Here is a 25,657-nt window from a genome sequence, read left to right as displayed (position 1 = left end):
GACCTTTGAACCGAGGAGTTTGAGGGACTCTAATCACTGTCCTCTAAACTACAAGACACTGATGAAAGAAATTGAAGATGACACAAACAAATGGAAAGATATTCCATGAATTGGAAGAATAACTATTGGGAGCACCTGGCTGGCTCAGGCAGTAGAGCATGTGACCGTTGACCTCAGGGTTGTAAGTTCGAGCCCCACCTTGGGTGTAGAGATTACTTAAAAATAATAAATAATCCAAAAAAAACCCTCAAATATTCTTTTTTAATTTTTTTTCAACGTTTTTTATTTATTTTTTTTGGGACAGAGAGAGACAGAGCATGAACGGGGGAGGGGCAGAGAGAGAGGAAGACACAGAATCGGAAACAGGCTCCAGGCTCCGAGCCATCAGCCCAGAGCCCGACGCGGGGCTCGAACTCGCGGACTGCGAGATCGTGACCTGGCTGAAGTAGGATGCTTAACCGACTGCGCCACCCAGGCGCCCCCCGACAAATATTCTTAAAATGTCCATGCTACCCTACAAATCTACAAAGCAATCTACAAATTCAGTGCAATCCCTATCCAAATACCAACAGCATTTTCAAAGAACTAGAACAATCCTAAAATCTGTATAGAACCACAAAAGACCCTAAGTAGCCAGAGCAATCTTAAAAAAGGAAAACAAAACTGGAGGTATCACAACCCCAGATTTCAAGATATACTACAAAGCTGTAGTAATCCAACAGTATGGTACTGGTACAAAAACAGACACATAGATCAGTGAAACAGAAGAGAAACCCCGGAAATAAACCCACAATTATTTTGTCAATTAATGTTCAACAAAGGAGGCAAGAATATTCAACGGGGAAAAACATCTCTTCGATAAATGGTGTTGGAGCTAGCGCTAAGTGGTTATTTCTTTCGAGGATGTTTTTAGTTCTTAAATGTTATGCTTGTATTTGATTATAGACATTAGTGACATTTCATAGATTGAAAAGTCCTTGCTGCTCTGAGAAGTATAGATTCTAGTGAAAATTACACAGTCATAAGAGAAATGTGTTCTGTTTTTGTTTCCTTTTCTATTTTTTAAATCTTTTTTAAGTTTATTTATTTATTTTGAGAGAGAGAGAGAGAGAGAGAGAGAGAGAGAGAGAGGGATAGAGACAGAATCCCAACAGGCTTCACACTGTCAGCACAGAGCCTGACACAGGGCTTGAACTTACGGAACTGTGAAATCATGACCTGAGTCTAAACCAAGAGTCAGACGCTTAACTGACTGAGCCACGCAGGTGCCTCTTGTTTCCATTAAAAAAAAAAAAAAATTAATGTTTATTTATTTTTGAAAGAGAGCACAGCAGGGGAGGGGCAGAGAGAGAGAGGGAGACACAGAATCCGAAGCAGGCTCCAGGTTCCAAGCTGTCAGCACAGAGCGTGACGCCCGGCTCGAACCCACCAACCCGTGAGATCATGCCCTAGGCCAAAGTTGGACACTTAACTGAATGAACCACCCAGGGGCCCCCCCACCTTGTTTTCTTTTTTAAAGGTTCTATTATTGGGGGGTTGGGGGGGGAGAATTTTTTTTCAAACTTTTATTTAAATTCTAGTTAATTAACATATGGTGTAATATTGGTTTCAAGAGTGGAATTTAAGTGATTTATCACTACAACACCCAGTGCTCATCACAAGTGCCCTCCTTAAAGCCCATCACCCATTTAGCCCATTCTCCCCCCACCTCCCTCCATCAACCCTCAGTAGTTCTCTATCATTAAGAGTCTTACAGTTTGCTTCTCTCTCTTTTTTTTCTCCCTTTCCATATGTTCACACATTTTGTTTCCTAAATTCCACATATGAGTGAACTCATATGGTATCTGTCTTTCTGTGACTGACTTATGTTGCTCAGCATAATACATTCTAGCTCCATCATTGCAAATGGCAAGATTTCATTCTTTTTGGCTCTTTGTTCTATGTTCCCTGGAATATTACTCCTTTGTCAAAGTCCAGACTGAACACAGTACCTTCCTTGTACCTAGTACATTTATAGACCTGGATCTCTCACTACTTAATATATTTGAATTAGTTAAGACAGAAATTTGATAGCTTGGTTAGAGGGGAGGAGAAACCTGTGGCTTGATATGTCTGAACTAAGCGCCATATTCATCTGGGTAAGAGTTGTGAAACAATCTCTGTGCATAAAAAAAAAAAATAGTGGAACATCACACAGACAACAATTAAATCATAAGAAACAATTGATATGTGGAGAAAGATCTTTTGTACAGATTGAAAAAAAATTTTCATGGCGATATCTATATGATCAAGAGAGTTAATTTTTTGTTTTTGTTTTACTACTGCCAGAAACTTGCCAGTGGTAACTTATTCATCCCATTTAAGGTAACTCTGTAGTTTCCTTTCCTAGTCTTATTGTTAAATACCAAAAGACATTTTTGAACCGTACATTTGATCAGATTGTTAGCTTTTCCTGCTTTATTTATCTTGAAAACCTTTGAAGAAAAAAACACCTGAATGTTTTTAATAGTGCTGGGAAAACTGGACGGCTACATGCAAAAGAATGAAAGTGGACAATTTTCTTACACCATATCCAAAAGTAAACCCAAAATGGATGACAGACCTTAAAGTGAGACCTGAAACCATAAAAATCCTAAAAGAGAGCACAGACAATAATTTCTTTGACATTGACCACAGCAACACCTTTCTAGATAGGTCTCTTGAGGCAAAAGAAACAAAAGCAAAATGAACTATTGGGACTTCATCAAGATAAAAAGCTTCTGCACAGCGAAGGAAACCATCAACAAAACTAAAATACAACCTACTGAATAGAAGATATCGTGACATATATGATAAAGGGGTTAGTATCCAAAATACGTAAAGAACTGATACAACTCAACACCCAAAAAACAAATAATCCAATTTAAAAATGAACAGGAGACATGAACGGACATTTATTTCTCCAGTTAAGACATACTGATGGCCAACGTCAATCATCACCAGGGAAATACAAATCAAAACCACAATGACATGGGTATTGAGGAGGGCACCTGCTGGGATGAGCACTGGGTGTTGTATGGAAACCAGTCTGGCAATAAATTTCATATAAAAAAAACCCACAATGAGATATCACCTCACACCTGTCAGAATAGCTAACATCAAAAACACAAGAAACAAGTGTTGGCAAGGCTGTGGAGAAAAAGGAACCCTGTTGGTGGAAATTCAAACTGATGAAGTCACTGTAGAAAACAGTATGGAGTTTTCCCAAAAAGTTTAAAATAGAACTACCCTGGGGCGCCTGGGTGGCGCAGTCGGTTAAGCGTCCGACTTCAGCCAGGTCACGATCTCGCGGTCCGTGGGTTCGAGCCCCGCGTCAGGCTCTGGGCTGATGGCTCAGAGCCTGGAGCCTGTTTCCGATTCTGTGTCTCCCTCTCTCTCTGCCCCTCCCCTGTTGATGCTGTGTCTCTCTCTGTCCCAAAAATAAAATAAACGTTGAAAAAAAATTTTTTTTAAACAAAATAAAATAAAATAGAACTACCCTATGATCCAGCAATTGTACTACTGGGTTTTACGCCAAAAATACAAAAATATTATTCAAAGGGATACATGCACCCCAATGTTTATAGCAGAATTATTTACAATAGCCAAACTATGGAAGCCGCCCAAGAATCCGTCAACTGAGAGATGGTATGTATATACACGATGGAATATTATTCAGCCATAAAAAGAATGAAATCTTGCCATTTGTGACAACATGGATGGAGCTAGAGAGTATAATGTTAAGTGAAATAAGTCAGCCAGAGAAAGACAAATACCGTATGATTTCACTCATATGTGAAATTTTCACTCATATGTGGAATTTAAAAAAACAAATGAGCAAAAGAAACAGAAAAGAGGGGTGCCTGGGTGGGTCAGTTGATTGAGTATCCGACTTCAGCTCAGGTCATGTTCGCACAGTTTGTGGGTTCGAGCCCCATGTCAGGCTGATAGCTCAGAGCCTGGAGACTGCTTTGGATTCCTTGTCTCCCCCCCTCTCTCTGCCCCTCCCCTACTCATGCACGCGCTCTCTCTCTCAAAAATAAAAAATAAAATAAAAAATGGGGGTGCCTGGGTGGCTCAGTCTGTTAAGCATCCAACTCTCCATTTCGGCTCAGGTCATGATTTCACGGGATTCACGGGTTCAAGCCCCATGTCAGGTTCCATGCTGACACTGCAGAGCCTGCTGGGGATTCTCTGTCTCCCTCTCTCTCTGCCCTTCCCCCACTTGTGCTATCTCTGTCTCTCTCAAAATAAGTAAATAAGCTTAAAAAAAATAAATTAAAAAAATAAAATAAATATGTATTTTTTTAATTTTAAAAAGAGGGGCTCTTGGGTGGCTCAGTTGGTTAAGTGTCCAACTTCGGCTCAGGTCATGATCTCACTTTCATGGGTTCGAGCCCTGCATCTGGCTCTGTGCTGACTGCTCAGAGCCTGGAGCCTGCTTTGGGTTCTGTGTTTCCCTCTCTCTCTGCCCCACCCCTGCTTGCACTCTGTCTCTCTCTGTCTCTCAAAAATGAATAAACGTTAAAAAAAAATGTTTTTTTGTTTTAAATTAAAAAAAGAAAAATGTTAGCTTCTGATAGTTTTACCAAACTTTATTTCACAAGGCAAGGTAGAGGGATTGCGTTAATAACTGCCCCATGGCCCCTCATGAGTACGATTAGGGAATAAATAAGTAAGTTATTTCTAATGTAACATCCTAAAGGGAGAAAGAGCAGTGAACTAGATCCAATTCTGATGAGAGGTGGTGAGAAATCTTTGCAAGAACACTGAACCCTTGTCACGGAGAAGAGTTGCCCACATGCTTCCTGCTCAGGGGAGAATTCAGGAGTGCACCGGCCTCCTTGGTTTGTCCTTGAATAAGTAAATGAGATTGTGCGCCCCTTAGGAGCCAAGCCATGGGGGCCCAAGTGGAATCATTATCATTACATCCTTAACCAAGTGGGATCACTACCATCACATTCATAATCAAGAGACACCCCCCTCCGACCCAGAGCCAAAGGTAAGAGATCATAAGGAGATGGGAGTTTGTTTCCACCACTTCCTTCTGTGAACAGTATATCTAGATTAACCTGACTCTTTGCCCTTTTCAAGTCAGTTACCGAATGCACACCTGGGGGGGCGTTAGGGAAGGATTAGAAACTACTGTGTTTCGTGCCCTTAATTCTTCTAATTAACTCATGGGCTAACGCAAACTACCAGAAGAAGAATATCTTAATTTTTATTTTTTATTTGTCCATTTATTTATTTAATATTCGCTGATACAAGCACTATTTTAGATGTGTGGGATACAATGGTGGATGAGATACAGTCCATTGCCCCCCCTCCCCCCAAAAAAGACTATGAAAGAGAAAGACAAGAGATTACAACTCGGTGTCATTGACAGTACAGACTGATGGTCCCCTTCAGTATTCCCTCCTACATCTTTTTTTTATTATTAAATATAATTTATTGTCAAATTGGTTTCCATACAACACCCAGTGCTCATCCCAACGGGTGCCCTCCTCAATGCCCATCACCCACCTTCCCCTCTCCCCCCACACCCTCCGTCAACCCTCAGTTTGTTCTCAGTACTTAAGCATCTCTTAGGGTTTGCCTCCCTCCCTCTCTGTAACTTTCCCCCCTCCCCGCCCCCCAGCCCCTCTCCCATGGTTCTCTGTTAAGTTTCTCAGGATCCATCCACATATGAGTGAAAATATATGGTATCTGTCTTTCTCTGCCTGACTTATTTCACTTAGCATAATACCCACCAGTTCCATCCGCGTTGCTACAAATGGCAAGATTTCATTCTTTCTCACGGCCAACTAGTATTCCATTGTGTATATAAACCACATCTTCTTTATCCATTCGTCAGCTGATGGACATTTAGGCTCTTTCCATAATTTGGCTATTGTTGAGAGTGCTGCTATAAACATTGGGGTACAAGTGCCCCTATGCATCAGCCCTCCTGTATCCCTTGGGTAAATTCCTGCATCTTTAAACAGCACCTTCTCTCCTCATCTATGTCCAAACCATACTTAAGAGAAATAATAAAGTTTTTCTTTATTTTTGAGGCATTCGTGCCTAATTTGGGAATCAAGCACATAAACTGCTTCTGTAAATTTTCCTCTATCAGACTGACCATGATTGTGAAATTAGCATGCAGATCATGCACTCACAATATGGAAAAATATGGTCATACATTGGTTTATTCATCCACACTTACGCATACCCAGAACAATGAAATTCAGCCAAGGCCAAGTCTCTAAGTGGTAGAGAGCTGAGAAGCAGAAAGCATCACCCTGTTTTTATCCACTTTCTACGTGTCACTATTGGCAGTATTCTTTAGAATAAAGCTTTATTTGCAAAGGGCCATTGTTAGGAGAAAAACATATTATCAGGGATAATTAACATGCCAGCTTATTAGCACACATCAAAACTCTGTAATACATTAGCAATAGTATATATTTGCATGGATATCATTGGACCAGTTCAGACCATAACACAGAAAAGGTACATTTTTGACAGAGATGGTGGGAATGGGGGTGAAGAAGGCAGCATCAGTCACTACTGTGAGAAGTACTAAAACAATATTTTCTTTCACAAATTTTCCTAGATCTGATCTTTAAATTGTTAATATCTAACTGTTCTCAAAGAGAGTCCGGCAATAAACCATCAGTCCCAGGGAAATCGCATTAATCTTACATCTAATGCCATGTTCTAGAAGGTTCGGCTTTCACTAAATATACACTCATGACTATCCCAGCACCCAGAGGCTGGCTCCCCCTTTTTGGGGAGCCATATGACAGATCCACCCATCAAAGTCTGACCTTCTTACAGACCCACTGTAAAAGAGCCTCACAGCTAGAGCCTAGGAAACCACTTTTGCTGAAGGTACCACACTTCTGTATCAAGCTGTTTGAAATAATCCTGTAAGAAATCAGAAAAGCCAATCAATTAAGGTAACATGAGAGTAAAGGACTAGCAAGACATAAGGGATGAAAACTGAGCAAGTCCTTTCTCCCTATTCAGTTCCCACTTTTCTCAACTCCCAAAACAGCAGAATAAAAATTGTTCATTAGCCTCCCTTTAAACTATCATCTCTGATATGCGCCTGGGTGACTCAGTCGGTTAAGTGCCCAACTTCAGCTCAGGTCATGATCTCACCATTGGTGGGTTCGAGCCCCGCGCCGGGCTCTGGGCTCTGGGCTGACCGCTCAGAGCCTGGAGCCTGCTTCACATTCTGTGTCTGCCTCTCTCTCTGCCCCTCCCCTGCTCGCGCCCTGTCTCTCTCTCTCTCTCTCTCAAAAATAATAAACATTAAACAAAAATGTTTTAATAAAAAAATTAAAAAATAAATAAAATGTCAACCTTTTTTTTTTTTGCTCTTATCCACTGCTCATTTCCTTCCTTGTTCCCTATTTCCTTTCCTTACCCTTTCCTCTCCTCTTCCTCCCTTATCCTTGATCTATTTCCCTAGTCACATAATTTTTCTTCCCCTTTTCTCTTTTTCTTTCATTGTCTTGAACCCCCTTACCTTGAAAAGTTTAGGGCTGACCCATCTTCCCATCTCCAGCCAGAATTGTTCCTCAGACCAATCCAATAAAAGTCCTCTTTGAGGAGAGGTTGAAGCAGGCTCTGAGAGAGAGATTCAAGGTGATGGAAAAAGATAAGAAAACACAGAACACCAAAGAGGAGATTCAGTGTCATGATCAAACAATTATTCCTTATACACCCTCTCATTACATTATGGACTGAATATTTATTGCTCTCAAAATCCGTATGTCAAAGCTCTAACCTCCAACATGATGGCACCTGGGGGTGGGGCCTTTGGAAGGTAATTAGGTTCAGATGAGGTCACGGGGCCCTCACTACTGATGCAATTAGCGTCCTTGTAAGAAGAGGCCAGAGTTCAGTCTCTCTCCACGAGGAGAGGCCACAATGAGAGGGCAGTTGTCTGCATGTCAGAAAGAAGGTTCTCACCAGAAACCAAACCCATCAACACCTTGATCTTGGACTTCCCAGCCTCCAGAACTGTGAGACATAAATGTCTGTGGTTTAAACCACCCAGTGATACTCTGGTTAGCAGTTCAAGCTGCTTAAGACCACCACCTACTCCTAACAACTAATCTCTCTTTTAAATTCTAATTCTAGGGGCACCTGGGTGGCTGTCAGTTAAACGTCCAGCTCTTGATTCAGCTCAGGTGTGATCTCACGGTTCATGGGATCAAGCCCCGCATCAGGCGCTGCACTCAGTGCACAGTCCTTCTCCCTGTTTCTGTGCCCCTCCCCTGCTTCTGCCCTCTCTCTTTCTCTCTCAAATAAATAAATATATAAATATTTTAAAAATTTGATAAGCCCTTAATTCTAGAGATTTGTTGCAAAGTGGAGCATTTCCTAGAATTAAACTTTATGTCTGTACTTGCATTCTTATAACATGAAAGATAATATTGGTATTAGTGTAATGAATATACTTTACAATAAATAAACAACACCTCGGCTTTGCAAACTGCTCTTGTTACAGAGGTTTGTCTTGTGATGCTGAATTTTCAACGTGACGTTAATGTTGACAAGTATTATGTTTCTTCAGGAGCAGGAAGGACAAAAGTGTAAGTCTGACCAACGTAGCTGTAAGACCAACCTACTGACGGGAAAGTTACCTATAAAATAAGAAGCTCAAGAGTTGTGTATGTTTCAGAGTACGAATGAACATGCAAAGGTATTCATATGTGTCTTAACAGATACCAAAGCGTCTGGGTTACAAGCGGTGGGCAAGTACAAATGTGTGCAGTAGCATCTGGGGACATCGATAACTGATATCTCTGTGTGTCCAGAAAGTATTGCATGTATAGTGAGATGATTACCTGGCATCCTCTCTATACTTCTTTTTTTTTAAACATTTGTTTATTTATTTAGGGGAGACTGGCGCAGAGAGAAAGGGGGAGACAGAGAATCTGAAGCAGGCTCTGAGCTGTCAGCACACAGCCAGATGCGGGGCCTGAACCCACAAACCATGAGATAATGACCTGAGCCAAAGTCACACACCCAACTGACCGAGCCACCCAGGTGCCCCTCTATACTCTACTTCTTATTCTTAATCCTTGAGGTCACTACAAATCCTCGGTGAAAGAAAATGCAAAACTAATAAGAAGGCTTCAGATGAGACCTCCCTTCTATTTTGTTCCCAGGAATCTTGTGTTTTAGTGGTTTTGTTGGGTTACTTGGTTGGTTTGGTTTTTCTGAGTTAGAGTTTGACCTGATAGATGTTAAAGAAAAAGGCCATATAACTTGTTCCCGTGATCACGTATTTCCTGACTGATCATTTGTCTCAAGCCTCCTTCCTACAGCCTCCTTCCTCCTTCCTATTGTAGGAAGGTTTGAGATAACCTGCCATCGGCAGCCCATCAACAGATCACATCATATTCTCAAATTCAGTGGACGTGCTTTGATCCCTCACCTCACTCTGTAAACCTCTCCCCTTTGCAAGTACAGAAACTCAAAACATGAGCAGTGACAGATGTTATTCCACAGTAATTTAGTGCTAGGATTTGGACCAGAACCCAACGTCTTGCCCTAGTACCCAAGGCCTTGGCATGACCTCTACTAAGATAATCCATCTCTCTGCAACTCATGTCTCTCTTTAAACTGTGCTTTCTCGGGGCGCCTGGGTGGCGTAGTCGGTTAAGCGTCCGACTTCAGCCAGGTCACGATCTCGCGGTCCGTGAGTTCGAGCCCCGCATCAGGCTCTGGGCTGATGGCTCAGAGCCTGGAGCCTGTTTCCGATTCTGTGTCTCCCTCTCTCTCTGCCCCTCCCCCGTTCATGCTCTGTCTCTCTCTGTCCCAAAAACAAATAAACGTTGAAAAAAAAATTTTTTTTTAAATAAATAAATAAACTGTGCTTTCTCAGGGCACCTGGGTCGCTCAGTTGCTTAAACAGCCAACTCCTATTTCAGCTCAGCTCATGATCTCACGGTGCATGGGATCAAGCCCTGCATCAGGCTCCACGTTGATAGCACAGAACCTGCTTCACATTCTCTCTCTCTCTCTCTCTCTCTCTCCCTCTCTCTCACTGCCCCTCCCCTGCTCACACACATGCACTCTCTCTCTCTCCAAATAAATAAATAAACTTAACATAACATAAACTGTGCTTGGCTGGCTCAGTTGGTAGAGCATGCGACTCTTGACCTCAGGGTTGTAAATTTGAGCTCCGTGTTGGGTTTAGAAATTACTTTAAAAAAATAAAATAAAATGAAATGTGCTTTCTCTAGCACTGAAAAAACCATGAGACTCCTAGGATGTGCCAAGAAACATGTACATTCAGCATGCTAGGCAACTGGACATTCTCTTTGATAAAATAGGCCAAGAAGACCGCTTAAGCTTATATTATAACATTAGATCCCAGTATGATTTACTTTCTTGGGATCCCAATGTTGTACAGAACGAGCTGATGTATGAATAAGAATGTTTATTAAAGCTAATATATCATGTTTGTTTCTCATGATACATAAAGGCAGATATCCTAACACCTGGGCTTATTTATATATATTTTTTTTCAACGTTTATTTACTTTTGGGACAGAGAGAGACAGAGCATGAACGGGGGAGGGGCAGAGAGAGAGGGAGACACAGAATCGGAAACAGGCTCCAGGCTCTGAGCCATCAGCCCAGAGCCTGACGCGGGGCTCGAACTCACGGACCGCGAGATCGTGACCTGGCTGAAGTCAGACGCTTAACCGACTGCGCCACCCAGGCGCCCCCACCTGGGCTTATTTATAAGCCCATCTTGGGGAAGACCCAAGATGGCAGAGTACTCCTGGATTTCCTTCAGGCAATCTGAAAAACCTCCTCTAGATATCTTTGAAACGAAATCAAAGAAAATTACATTCTGCTTCAGGTTTCAGGAAAAAAAAAAACACATTTTTAAACTTCTTAATTTTCCTCCAAATTAGATATATAAATTTTTTTCATTTAAATGTATCAATAATTTCTAATCACAGCTGAATTCGATGAATGCTTTTTAAAGAAAATATGCTTTCTTTATCCAACAACTACGAAGACACCAGTTTCTACTAAGAAATTTCAACTCTGTGATTCTTACTATACTGCTAGATGTCCCATTTTGATGTCCTTGTTTTTATTCGAAGATGGTTGCTAAGGAGTAAGAATTCAAGGACTCTGCTCTTAACTGGGTCTGGATTAGCCCCCTTTACTTACTTGGAGACTATCACTGGCACAAATAAAGAGTTTCTCTTCTAAAAGCAAAGAGAAGCATAAGGTTTCTTTGCATTCCCAGTAAAAACATTAAAAGAGATGGTCTATAACAAATCACTATAGCCTGGGTGGCTTAACCAATGGGCATTTAATTCCCACAACTCTGGAGGCTGGGAAGTCCAAGATCAAGGTGTTGGCAAATCTGGCATTTGGTGAGGGCCTGCTTCCTGATTTGCAGATGGGCATCTTCTAGTTGAAGCCTTCACATGGCAGAAAGCAGAGAGACAAGATCTCTCAATGTTCCTTCTACAAGGGCACTTATCCCATCATGAGGGCCCTACCGTCGTGATCTAATTGTCTCCCAAAGGCTACATCTTCAAATATCTCCACGTTGAAGATTAGTATTTCAATGTATGAATTTTTGAGAGACACAAACATGCCGTCCATAACAGACAGAACAAGGCTTTTGTGCTATTTCCCGCTTCCGAATAACTTCTATTTTCTCTTCATTGGATTTCGATCTTAGTTTCCACTGAAGAAACATGGTGGTGGGAGTAGCTTCTAGATGAAGCGCTTGAAAAATCTGTAAAAGTTGTTTCTCAACACTTCCTTCCCAAATAATCCATCTCCTGTGATAACTTTTTTCTCTCGGGGCAGAGTATCCTGAAGACAATTATGTCCTATATTCATACGGTACTTTAAGGTTTACAAAATACCTCTGCATTCATTCCTAATTCACTTGAAAGGTTCAACATGCAGTGCGGCACTTAGGAAAACAAAACAAAAACAATACACTACCGCTAGCTTTGTCCCTGCTCTCTGAAGATGAAAACTTTGCTTAATCTGGCTGAGTTGGAGTTTCCTTAAGAGGATTTAGTTCAGGTATTCGCAAGGATTTTTTCCAGTTATAAAATAAAGCCCTGAAAGATACACCAGAACTATCCTGTTCTTCTATCTAGAAGGGTAAAAAAGTTCACATGGGTGAACGGGCTGACCCAACGCTCCTTACTGAATACGCGTCCAAGTTTTCTCTCCTAGTGCTAAACTTCCGCGTTATAGGAGACACTCCCCTTCTAGTAATAAATAAGATCACATTGTGCCCCTGATTCATGCTCTCTGATGATTTCCTCTTTCACACAGAATAAAATCTAAAATCTTTACTATATATTACAAGGTTTTACACGATCTAGATCCTGCCAAGCATTTATTCAATTACTAGCTTCCAGTCGCCTGAAGCTTTTTTCTATTCTTTTAACATGCCAAGGTCATTTTTACTTTAGGGTCTTTATGTAGCTTTTCCCTCTGCCTGGAATACCCTTTCCTTAGATTTTTACATGGCTGTCATTCAGGCCTAGGTCTCAGCTCAAATGCTATCTCCTTGGGGAGGCCTTCCTTAGTTGGCCAATCTAAAGTAGTACCTACATTCACTATCACACGGTTTCATTTTCTTCAAGGCATATATCACCAAATTTATTTGTTATCTGTCTTTCCTCCAAAAGTAAGTACTACAATAGCAAGAATTTTTATTGATTACTACTCTATCCCTGCTACAATATTCAAAAGATATTGGAACTGCCCATTGACAGAGGAATGAATTAACAAAACGTGGTATATCCATGTCATTGAACACCATAACACCATTTGGCCAGAAAAGGAATGAAATTCTGCCACATGCCACAGCCTGAAAGGACCTTGAAAGCAAGCTAAGTGAAATAAGCCAGATATGAAAGGACATAATGGGCAAAGAACAAAAAGAACAGTGGTTCCCAGCAGTTGGGGGGTAGGGGATGGGGGGAGAGGGAACGGGGAGTTATTGTTTAATGGGTACAGAGTTTTAGTTTGGGACGATGAAAAAGTTCTGGAGATGCACAGTGGTGACGGTTGCACAACAATGTGAAGGTACTTAATGCCACTTAATTGTACATTTGAAAATGGTTAAAATGGTTAATTTTACATTAAGCATATTTTACCACAATTTTGTAAAATGTTAAAAAAAAAAAAACACAAAGATAGCGAGAGATATCTTAACTGTCTACCACACCTACACTTTTGGTGTGAAGGTCACAACTGCTGCTCAATCTGTTTATGAAGGAAGGGTGACAAAAAAAACACAGACATTACGAGACTATCGGCATCTCCAGAGCAAAACACTTCCCCTACCATCGACCCTGTGTTTCCAGCCATTTCTTTGAGTCTTCAAACATATTTCATATCTCCTGGTAAGGAACAAATTCAATTCAACAAGTCACAACTTACTTTGTGATACATATTTGTTGAGATTTCATGTCTTGGGAGGCAGAAGAGAAAAATAAAAGTTATTGTGATGCTGAGCTTTATTTTGAGTCACAAGGAGAATCCGTTAAAGAATTGGAAAAGAAAAAAAAAAAAAAACTAAAATTAAGTGATTCCTACTACGGTAAAGGAACTTCCACACAGATTTTCTCATTTAATATCGTTTAACAGTTCTGGAATGTTTTTCCTCTTTGTCCCTGAGGCAACTGAGAGTCAAAGAGGTTAAGGAAACTTCACACAGCTAGCAAGCAATGTAGTAAAAACGAACTCAAGACTGTCTGAAAAAAAACCTATTAAAAAGACTATAAAAAAAAAACTTTCCGGGGGCGCCTGGGTGGCTCAGTCGGTAAGCGTCCAACTTCAGCTCAGGTCATGATCTCACGGTTCGTGAGTTCTAGCCTCACATCGGGCTCTGTGCTGACAGCTCGGAGCCTGGAGCCTGCTTCGGATTCTGTGTCTCCCTCTCTCTCTGCTCCTCCCCCACTCACACTCTGTCTCTCTCTCAAAAATAAATAAACATTAAAAAAAAATTTTTTTTTAACTTTCTGTTACCTGATTCTACTTTAAAATAGGAGGGAGAGTGCCCATGATATCATAGTGTTCGTACCGCAGTATCCAAAGAAGGAAATCTTGAGAATATTTAGATGCAAACCCTAAACATAAGAAAAGCTAGTATTAAAAGTTCGGGAGGAAGACAGACAATCTCAAAGTCACAAACCCTGAGAGGGCAGATGGTTAAAGCTGAATGAGAGGTTGTTAAAAGAATAGAGTCTGATGATATAATCCCAAATGATGGTAATGAGGGAGAAAGGTATTACAGGGTGAGGGGCGTCAGGATAGATTTAAAGAAACCAAAGTATTCCCACCGGGTACTCTCTAGTCAAAATATATTTTAAAATAACACACCAACAACCATAAGAAACAAATGCTAACATCCTAAAAACGGAGCCTAATGAAAAAAAATCAAGAATTTGGATGTATCTAAAGAGCTAAAGAGCAATTCAAAGAGCAAGAAAAAGAACAAAGAGGAAGTGTCATAATGTAAACGGAAAACCGAATTAACAGACCAATTCCATTTCCATTTTGTTATTACTTTCTCAAAAATAAAATGTTTAAGTGCAAGATAGAAAAAAGAGATAATAAGTGAGCATCTCACTACTTTAAATATATTTAAGGGGCCCCTGGGGGGCTCAGTTGGTTAAGTGGCCGACTTCAGCTCAGGTCATGCATGATTCACGGGTCATGAGTTCAAGCCCTGCATTGGGCTCTCTGCTATCAGCCCAGGGCCCGCTTCAGATCCTCTGTCCACCCCCCCACCTCTGCCCCTCCCCTGCTTATGCTCACTCTCTCTCTCTCTCTCTCAAAAACAAACATTAAAAATGTTTTAAATAAAAAAATAATAAAAATTTAAAAAATATATTTCAATCCTAAGAGTCATGTACTGTACGTTCTGGATTTCAAATTCAAATACTTTTCTGAACGTGAATAGAAAAGGCACAGAATGGGGCACCTGGGTGGCTCAGTCGGTTAAACATCTGACTTCGACTCAGATCATGATCGCACGGTTTGTGGGTTGGAGCCCTGCGTCCAGCTCTGTGCTGACAGCTCAGAGCCTGGAGCCTGTTTCAGATTCTGTGTCTCCCTCTCTCTCTCTGCCCCTCCCCTGCTCCTGCTCTCTCTCTCTCAAAACTAAATAAACATTAAAAAAAAAAAAAGAAAGAAAGAAAAAGAAAAGGCACAGAAGACAATTAATAGGAAGAGTCATCTCATTCTTCACACACAGGATGGATCCGAAAGCTATCCAATACAATAATCCCGTAAGTGACTTCAAAAGGTTGGCTGACGTGGAGTTTAAAATCTGACTCTGAAAAAAACGGTGTAGGTCTGCCAGATTTGTAGCCTTCTACTTGTTCACTAACTGTTATTCATCAAGTGCGCACTCATCAGTAAATGGAGATGTTGAACTTGACTTCGTAGGATGGGCTATGAAGATTCAGAATAATATACACAAAATATCTGGCACTTGGCAAAGCCTCAGTATATGTTAGTTTCTTCTTCTTCTTCTTCTTCTTCTTCTTCTTATTATTATTATTATTATTCACTTTGCTGTAACTGATCTAAGACAGAAGGGCAAGCCAGATTCTGGTTCTATAGAATCTGACAACAGCTGGGGGCAAGAAAAAGACCCGAGAATCAAGCAAGGTTCCACAGGAATGTCAGAAGCGAAACTTCCCGGTGATTGCTACTAAATCTGCTAGGGGCCTTCGACCCTCTGTAGCACGGACCTGAAACAAGGGGCCTTAAGAGAAAATAAGCCCGTTTTGGAAAGGTAGCCCATCTAACTCTGCTCAGCTCACTCAACAGCAGAGGCAGGATTCAAGGAAAGTAAAGACAGACAAAAATCCCTCTCATACCCCCTCTATTCCTTCGGGGGAGCACGGAGAAATAGAAATATCCCGAAGCCCCAGATATTCCGTGCCTTCGCCCTTTTCCTTCTCAGCTCTCATTACCACAGTGTCTCGTTTATAATAGCTGCCATATCACACTTCTCGGTGGCAGGGTCTCGCATTATGACTCACTACTCTATTTACCAGTCTCTGCCCTGTAATGTTGCAAGCTCTCTGCTCACTTCTGCTATTGACTTTAGTCAGCTCGAGTCCTCCGCTGCAGCTATATCACGGTGAGAACAGCGGTTGCTGCAAAAGGCCCAGAAAGCAAGGCTATTATTATCAGATGCCATAAAATCTCCTGTATCTCACGAATAGACCCCGGTGCATTCTGCCACGTGGTTTGGCAAAGGCATACAAGAAAGGGAAGTCACAGAGCGGGACTGATTTGGAGTTAGAGTCCACGCAGAATTTCAGAGGAATGACAGCATTCCTCACTTGACGGAAAACAAGGAATCTAGATGCTTCCGTCTTTTCTCAAAATAGGAAAGTAGAAAAATGTAGGGACTATATGTTCTCTTCAACAGCGTCAGAATGATTACCTCCCTGAATTTCCCGAAAGAATGCTTTGGTTTTTGTTTTTTAACTTGAAGTATAGTTGACACCCGATGTGACATTAGCTTCAGATGTACAACATGGTGACCGGACAGCTCTACGTGGTACGCAATGCTACCAAAGTAGTTAGCGTGTGTCACCACACAACGTTATTTCCACAGGTATAGTTCAATTCTGAACAAACTGTTGTCTGGGACTTGATTCTACCCAAAAGAGAATACGTAAAACAATTATCACCACACAAAAATCAGGGGCGCCGGGGTGGCTCAGTCAGTTAAGCAGCCGACTTCGGCCCAGGTCACGACCTCGTGGTACGCGGCTTCGAGTCCTGCCTCAGGCTTTCAAGTTACCTCAGGATGTCAACTCCTTCTATTATCTGGAGCTGCTCTAGGATGAATAATGAGCTCTCCTCCCGGAGACTGCTGGGTGGACAGAAAGAATCTGAGAGTCCAGTAGGAAGTGGAGGTTAGCCCAGCTTAGCCCTGCAAGGAGGTTAAGATCCCCGCCCCACCCCCCTCTCCTTTCTTCTTTCCCAGCTTTCTGGAACTGCTTCCTCCCCATGCCCTCCCCACCATTCCCAACCGTCTCCTAGCCTGGAACTTACTGGATTCCAGTGAATGAAGGGAAATTCATGAAAAAGGCATGTAAGCCCTTGCCACTGTCTCTTTGTCCCCCATCATCTCTCTCCCCCACTCCCTTCGAAATTCCACCAGCTCCTGCATAGGACTCTGATGCCTCCTGGGTGCTGGACCCATCTGTTTCTGGATCTAATGCATTCTTTTCCTTCGACCTGTATTTCAGGCCTAATTCCTGTCTGCAATACTCACCATCCTTCCTCCTCCAACACAGACACCTACACACACACCTGAGTCTGCAAACATCTAGGCGTCCACACCTGAGGGTTGCTGGGTCAGGGAGAGAAAGGGTAAGGAATACGAAGGAAAAGGAGGGAGGCAGGGGGAGAGGAGGAGGAAGGAAGGAATAGAAGGAGGAGAGAGCAGGAGAGAGAAAGAGAAGAATGTTCCTTCTGTTCCTCAAAAGAGGAGACATGATACACTGGAGCAGCACTCATCAACAACAACAAAAAAACCCTACGTTTGCTAAGTGTTTTCATTTACCATTTCCTGGTAGCCTGTAAGCATAAGGAGATGGGAGTCTTCAGCTAAGCAGAAGTCCAGACTAGAATCCCAGTTGTTTTTCTCCACTGAGAAGTAGTAACAGTGGTCGCCATACCTCACCCAGAAGTCTGGACAACTAGGACAACTGGCACGAGTGGAACCTGGAAAGGAAGAGGACCTGGTTCACATCTTTATAGACCACTTGGCCCCGGGGATGAAATGGGAGATAAATAGAATATGGCGGCCCCACTGTCTTCCCTGCCCCACCGTCTTTCAGACTAAGGTTTAGAGAAACACACAACAGTGCATGGCCTCAAACTAAAAACCTCGCAATGCCCAACTCCATCACTACTCTTGTCCGTTCCACGACACAGGCATGGGACTATGACTAAAGAAGCAGGTAGGGAAACACATACAACCTGGCTGAGGACCGTGGACAGAGTACCTTACTTGCGCTAGAGGTCTTTATGCCCTCATGCCATACACACACCGTATAAAATAACGATGCATCCACATTATCTGTACCAGTGCCTGTCTACGTAGGTTCAGTGCACACATGGTGTAGCTGCATAATATACATGGCTGAAATCAGGCAGAATCTTCCAGAATGCCCAACCTCAACCTGATACCCCAGGTTGAGTCAAAAGAAAAGGACAGAAGCTAGAAAAGGCAAGCTTACCTAGAGTGAAAGATAGAGGTTTTCTCTTTTAGCACCAACGCAAATATTTGGCACAAATATCCAGTGATCTATCGTCACTGGATATCACACAAAAGACTTCTACTTCAGCAAAATAATTTATCAAAAAAAATGTTTCCAATAGAGACGGATATCAAGATGCGAAAGTGAAAAGTGAACGCAATTCTCTTCACAGGACTCTTAAAAATTGTTTTGATTTTTTTAATGTGTATTTATTCTTCAGAGAGAGCAGGGGAGGGACAGAGAGAGAGCGAGAGACAGAAGCTGAAGCAGGCTCCGGGCTCTGTGTTCGAACCGTGAAATCATGACCTGAGCCGAAGTCAGATGCTTAACCAGACTGAGCGACCCAGGCGCCCCTCACAGGACTCTTTTAAATACAGAACACTCTCACCCCTTTAAAATGGTTCGATTACAGGTCTGTGAAAATGAAAGGGAACTGAGCAAGCTTTCAAGGTAATTTCAGCCAAGATTCCATAATTCTATGGATTTTCTACTTCCACATAATGCATTTGTATAAACTCTGCAGAGGCACAATTCCACAGTAGGCAAGTATGAGCCATTATGTCAAATGAGCACATGTGTGGATATATAATTGCTTAATAGGTTACATATCTAGTGTAGATTTGGGGAGTTAAAAGTAGGGAAGGCAATACTTTTCAATGTCAACATTAGACAACTTTTCTGTGGCTTAGCAGGGGACCCATATGGGGTTCTGGGGATCAAGCTATAAAGTTGGCACCTTATAGATTTGTGCTTTTTCTGCACAACTGTGGCATTTCCCAGCCTGAATGAGAAAATTCCCAACTTCCCTTGGAGTCTCTTTCTGTCAAAAGACTTGGGTCTGAGGTAGAGGTCCTAGGGATGAACCCTTAGAGTCCTAATGAATAAAGTCTGTATATAACAATCATCTGTCACTAACGATCATCTCGATAACATAACCTAAGTCAAAACTCTGCACTGTGAAACAGTAAACCAAGGGCTTTCTGGATCAGCACAGTTAATGACCTAGAAGAATTAAATCTAGAAAATTTCATTTTAGAAAATGGGAAAGCACTCTAATTGGAAAAAAAAAATCAGAATATATTTAATTAAATTTTGATGGATATATTATGTGAAAAGTCAAGCACAATTAATACAAAATTAATACCCAAATGATATAATTATAATTTGATTATCATAAATATGGCAGTAGGTAGGAAAGTGTTTATGATATAATATAAAATTAAGAAAGCAATATACGAAATTACAAGCATATAATGATCAGAACTACACCCAGACCTACTTTAAAAAAAGAAAAAACGTGGGGAAGATTTTAGAGGACTTGACAGAAGTTCTATTAAAAGAATAATCATTTACATAAATGCTTGTAGTCAAAGACTAGGGGACTGTACCCAGGAAATGTTGTTTATACAAGTGGTGATTTATTTTGTTGGCATTACTTTTCATTTTTCAAAATTTCCGTTATGTTATGTTGCTTTTATAACACAAAATAAGTCAAATAGGGGGACCTGGCTGGTTCAACTTGAAGAGCATGGAGACCCCTGACGTCAGGGTCGTTGAGTTCAAGCCCCGTGTCGAGTGTAGCGATTACTTAAATCAATAAATTTTTTAAACAGTAGGTAAAATAAAAGATGTTCACTTAAAGTTAGTACTCACCTTGGCACAGAATCCACGGGACAAGCAGCAAACACATAAGAAGGGCGTTCAGAAGTCCCAAAGCTATCGCCACATGGCGTGAGAGAGGGGACCTGGGAGAAGACACTGCAAGCACAGAACCCAAAACAAAATCCTGAGTTACAATAAAGGTTGAAGGAAAAGAAAAGGCCAAGGAAGGATATCTGAAGTCTTGAACAAATCTGGCCTAGTTTCTTTGCTGGATATCAGGGACTTGCTCTAAAGTCTAGAGTAACAACCCACATCTTTATCAAACAACATATTACATTTGTTAAGTTAAGAATACTTTCTTCTTGGGGCGCCTGGGTGGCTCAGTCGGTTAAGCATCCAACTTCCGCCAAGGTCATGATCCTACAGTCTGAGTTCAAGCCCCGCATCAGGCTCTGTGCTGACAGCTCAGAGCCTGGAGCCTGCTTAGGATTCTGTCTCCCTCTCTCTCCATCCCTCCCCTGTTCGTGCTCTCTGTCTCTGTCTCTCTCTGTCTCTCTCTCTCAAAATGAATAAACATTAAAAAAAAAAAAAAAAAAGAATACTTTCTTCTTGGGCACCTGGGTGGCTCAGTTGGTTGAGCGTCCAACTCTTGATTTCAGCTCAGGTCACGATCTCACCGTTCTTGGGTTCAAGCCCCCAGTTGGGCTCTGTGCTGACAGCAAAGAGCCTACATAGGATTCTCTCTCTCTCCCTCTCTCTCTCTCTGCCCCTCCCCTCTCTTCTCTCTCAGAATAAATACCTAAACTTAAAAAAAACAATATTTTTTTCTTTTGAAATTGTGGCTTATATAGTCTCATGCTTTAGCAGTGAAAACATTAATTGGTACAACCACTTTGAAGGACAATTTGGCAATGTCTACAAAAATTGCAAAGGCATTTATCCTTTGGTCCAGCAAATTCTCTCGGAGGATATTTTCCCACAGATCCTCACCCATGTGCAAAATGTCGTATTTATAAGGCAGTTCATGGCAATAGTATTTGCAGAAGAAAACAACTAAATTCAATCTAAAGGGCTACCAATAAAAGACTGGTCAAATACATTTTCTTTTTTAAAATACATTTTGATATATCTATAAAACGAATATTCTAAAAAAGGAATAAAGACATGCTTTTTTTACAGGTACGGAGTGATTTTCAAGATATAGGTAAGGGAAAGAAATATTTTACAGAACAACGTATGCTCGTATTTCTGAAAGTAGACACAAGAATCTGATAACGTTGTTTGTCTCTAGGGAGGGGAATTAGGTCGCTGAGGATAGAAATAGGAGGCAGGCGTTTTTACCTTGTTTTCTTTTGCACCTTCTGAACTTGGAACCATGTGGGGTATTACCCAGTCAAAAAATTTTTTTTAATTTTTTTTTCAACGTTTATTTATTTTTGGGACAGAGAGAGACAGAGCATGAACGGGGGAGGGGCAGAGAGAGACGGAGACACAGAATCGGAAACAGGCTCCAGGCTCTGAGCCATCAGCCCAGAGCCTGACGCGGGGCTCGAACTCACGGACCGCGAGATCGTGACCTGGCTGAAGTCGGACGCTTAACCGACTGCGCCACCCAGGCGCCCCTACCCAGTCAAAATTTAAGTAGCTACAATTTAAATGAAAATAAAATAAAGTACATCTCAGAAGTGCTTTGTAAACTGTCGTTTCTGAGAGAACAATGGGTTGTGCTCGCTTCAGCAGCACGTATACTGAAAGAACAATGAGTTTAGGTTGATATGTTTAAGAACAGTGCACCACTCCATATTAACTAAGTTACATATAACCTATGTCTAAGAATGGTACTTTCCTCCCTTTGGAAAATGCACATTTTTCTTAACCCAGACTTTTATCTCAAAATCGCAGCGGTTTCCTAGTCTGACAGTGTATGGGTTAGTGTAAAGAACAAAAATGTCTCACGTTAGGAATTTAAGTGCTACGTCTGATCCCTTTATTTGGTCGTCTTTAACTTGGAAATTTGGAAATTAACTCTACTTGGGGTCTCACTTTACCACTTAAATTTTAGACAAATTATCCTGTAGACGTGTGTATATCCATGAAGCATTCCGAACTTCTTAAAAGAAAGAAATTCATGGTGAGAGATATCTTTAAAATGAGAGGGTTCAGGGGTACCTGGGTGGCTCGGTCGGTTAAGCACCCGACTCTCGATTTTGGCTCAGGTCACGATCTCACAGTTCCACAGTTCGTGAGTTTGAGCCCCGCATCAGGTTCTGCGCTGACAGTGTGGCGCCTGCTTAGGATTCTCTCTTTCTCCCTCTCTCTCTCTCCACCCCTTTTCTGCTCTCTCTCGCTCTCAAAATAAATAAATAAATAGCAAAAAAAAAAAAAAAAAAAAAAAGAAATTTAAATAAATAAATAAAAATGAAATGAGAGAGTTCTGCACGATAAATATTTGGACGGACACACCCAAAAACACGAAAAAATACACTTGCACTATAGTAAAATACTTAATAAAATAAATGTTGATTTTAGATGTTATGCAAAATGAAACATGGTATCAAAACACAGTTGTATTTGTGTAACCACAACCCAGTTCAAGAAATTAAGTGGAATTTAAAATGTGTTTTAATTTACTTTAAAAACATACATATTAAAAGCCTCTTAGTAGAGGACATAGAGTAGGCTCAGTATAGACAGGCAAAAATAGATCAAAATAGTAATCGTAACTATTGCCATGATGTGAAATTATTAGTGATGATTTTTATTTTCTTGTATCTGCTTTCATTTTTCCCCTATTTTCTATAATAAACATGTAATAATTTTGTACAGAGATTTTTAACGTCATTTGAAAGCTCCTCATCTATTATCCTATGGCCAAGGAGAGCACCCTGGAAAGCTAGGGTGGTAAGGAACACAGTGGCAGTAAATAAGAATGTGCAATATGTACTGTATATTAATAAAAAACCACTTGCCTAGAAATCAAGATAATTATATTCAGGTTTCAGCTTACCACTGTGTGACCTTGCACTCACACATTAGTATATAGATTCCTTTGCCTTAACATTTCTATTCCTTAGAAATCGGTACACATATAATCCAGAAGACAGAATTATATATACAAATGTAAAGGTTCAATGCCATATAATTTATAGTATGAGAAATAAACCTAAATGTCCAAGTATACTAGAATCGTTTAGCAAATTACAGCAATGCTTTCAAAGAACCACACTAAAAATTGTAATAATAAGAGAGAAAGTTTACTAAGCTCTACTAAAAAACCTACTTTGTGGGAATCTATTGCCTAAGATATAAAGTCAAATACTAATTTTGGCTCTTACACTATTATCTGCCTGTCTCAGCGCAGGGCTCCACGTAAAAATGTCTTTCTCATCCTCAAATCCCCAAAGAGTCACTGAATATTTATCGGTAGTATTCTCGATACCTTTTTCCTACCCCTGTCACCACTCGGGTGCAATACTGGGGGGGATGGGGATCTAGACATGTGAGTCAGTTTCTTTCCTAACAAACTCTCACTGCTATCCATTAGCAACATTATTGGTGTCTTTCTCCTGATTTCGTAGTCAGGAAACAAAACAGAGATGCTTAGAATTTAAACAGCTGGTCCAAGGTTACTCCAAACATTACTAAAGAGATAAACTTCTCCCAAAGAAGTCCTTGCTTTAGTTCAGGAGCAATAAAGAGTAACAGAATTGCCTTAGCTTGGGTTTCACAGATGTTTCACAAAAGTGAACAGTTGGGGAAAAAAAAAATGTACCTGAGACCTAGCTAAGATCAGATCCTTGACCATAGAGCAGATTTTCATATTTCAAGTCTGCACTTCCAACTGAACCAAAAGTACCCTTCAAATTGCCCTCGATTTTTCTGCATCCTCAACTCTAAACCTACTCTGCATCCCATTCATTCCTTAGTCTAAGGTCACTTCCATGGTTTTGCACACTAACTTGATTAACTCACCTTTTTCCTGTGGTCTGTAGTCATTCTGGGCTGGAGGTTCAGTAGACAACTGTAATACAGAATAAATATCATTGTCAATCATCTTTATCTAATGTCATTCACATTCAGCTGAGAGAGTAAAATTATACACTTGATCTTGGCCAAAAGGCTGAGAAGCGATCGAGAGAGTACAATTATAGAAGTACGAAGAGGCACATGTCAATAAGGAAACAGCCCAATGTCTTAACTGCTAGCAGGAAATTTGGAGGTTTTCAAGTTGTTTTTTTTTTTTTTTCAAGAAAAAAAAAAATGGTCCAGCATGACATAAGCCGAAGTAATTTTTCAGGAAATGATTCAAAATCTGGAGCTGCCTACGAAATTAATATTCTAAACTCGGTTGTTCTTTTTTTTTTTTTTTTTTGTCTTACCATACGCTCTAGATACTCATTAAATACATATTAAATTGATTCCCATCTCACATAATTCTACAACAAGGAAAAGTTGCTCTGAAGTCCAGCAATTTCAGTGGTGGAAACAAATGAAAACGAGAGTGGTTCTTAGGTACAGATGTTGTATTTGCTTTATTTCCTTTTGAGAAAATGGATGCATGCCAAATGGGACCAATTTCATTGTTTCTTGGAGTCTTTGGTTAGTGACATATGACAAGAGAAATGGACTGCTGGGTGTATGTGCCTGGCATCATGGGGAAAATGAACTACTTCCCAGATACATGTTTTGTGAAAATGCTGTACCCACCCCCCACGTGCCCCCAAACATCTTCCCACTTGTGCTTCAGTCTTTACGCGTCACAGGGTCAGAAATTCCATTAAATTTTCTCTCCTTGTTCTCGTATTTTTATATTCAAAAACAACTACAAAGGGGGAATGAATTACATAAATATATACTAAAGTGTGAATAACGTATTTCTAATGGGTGAAACGTTAATAAAAAGTCAAAGTAGGGAAAACAGAAATGGAATTGAAACTCTACGTAAGAGTATGCCAAAACATAACGTATACAGAGAGAAGAGAGGAAAGAGAAGAGAAGCAGGGAGAGGATATTAATAAAAACTAGTATAGCTGTGGGGCACCTGGCTAGCTCGGTTGGTAGAGCATGTGATTCATGATCTCGGGGTCATGAGTTTGAGCCCCACGTTGAGCACAGAGATTACTTTAAAAAAGAAAAACGGGGCGCCTGGGTGGCTCAGTTGGTTAAGCGTCCACCTTCAGCTCAGGTCATGATCTCGGGGTCCGTGAGTTCGAGCCCCGCGTCGGGCTCTGTGCTGACCGCTCAGAGCCTGAAGCCTGTTTTGGATTCTGTGTCTCCCTCTCTCTCTGACCCTCTCCCATTCGTGCTCTGTCTCTCTCTGTCTCAAAAATAAATAAACGTTAAAAAAAATTTAAAAAAAAAAGAAAAACGTTTAAAAATCTAAAAAAAACAAACAAACAAAAAAACTAACATAGCTCTGCTTCCCACAAGGGTAAGACTGGACTTGCTCTTTAGCCAAAAAACTATATATAACAAACTACACGAGGCAACTGTTTTCAGGCACAAGAGTACGGGCAGCACCGCGATCCCGGAGAGAACGGAATATACAAAGGCGAGCACTGGGGCCACCGGCATTCTACCCAGGGCCACCTTCTGGCACAAAGCAGGACAACGAATTCTAAACAGAGCAGCAGTTTAAGTGGAGGAGGCAGAGAGGCACAGTTTTGAGCTGTGTGTGTGGCTGGGGCGTGCAGGGCAGGGTAACTGGCAAGAGAGGGCTACAGAGCCAGGTGCCCC

At 41.1% G+C, this 25,657-nt stretch overlaps 1 protein-coding gene across 2 annotated transcripts in view; it reads right to left on the bottom strand.

The window, feature by feature from the left end:
• The window catches only part of KLRG1 (killer cell lectin like receptor G1), a 44,644-nt gene extending 19,813 nt beyond the window's left edge, over positions 1–24,831 (bottom strand). Inside the window, exons 1-5 of one of the 2 annotated variants that reach the window (XM_053225801.1) lie at positions 23,894–24,831; positions 19,973–20,077; positions 17,620–17,780; positions 7,535–7,635; positions 6,844–6,927 (exon numbers count right to left, since the gene is read on the bottom strand). In XM_053225801.1, coding sequence (XP_053081776.1) covers positions 6,844–6,927; positions 7,535–7,635; positions 17,620–17,780; positions 19,973–20,077; positions 23,894–23,975 — 533 coding nt within the window. In that variant the 5' untranslated portion in view covers positions 23,976–24,831. Of the gene's footprint in view, positions 1–5,711; positions 6,928–7,534; positions 7,636–17,619; positions 17,781–19,972; positions 20,078–23,893 lie in introns of those variants that run through there. The other variant, XM_015061330.3, reaches the window with a different exon arrangement.
• Positions 24,832–25,657: the final 826 nt, after the last annotated feature.

This window comes from Acinonyx jubatus, chromosome B4 (genome assembly GCF_027475565.1).
Source record: "Acinonyx jubatus isolate Ajub_Pintada_27869175 chromosome B4, VMU_Ajub_asm_v1.0, whole genome shotgun sequence".
Lineage (NCBI taxonomy): Eukaryota > Metazoa > Chordata > Mammalia > Carnivora > Felidae > Acinonyx > Acinonyx jubatus.
This window is presented reverse-complemented; position numbering and strand designations above follow the sequence as displayed.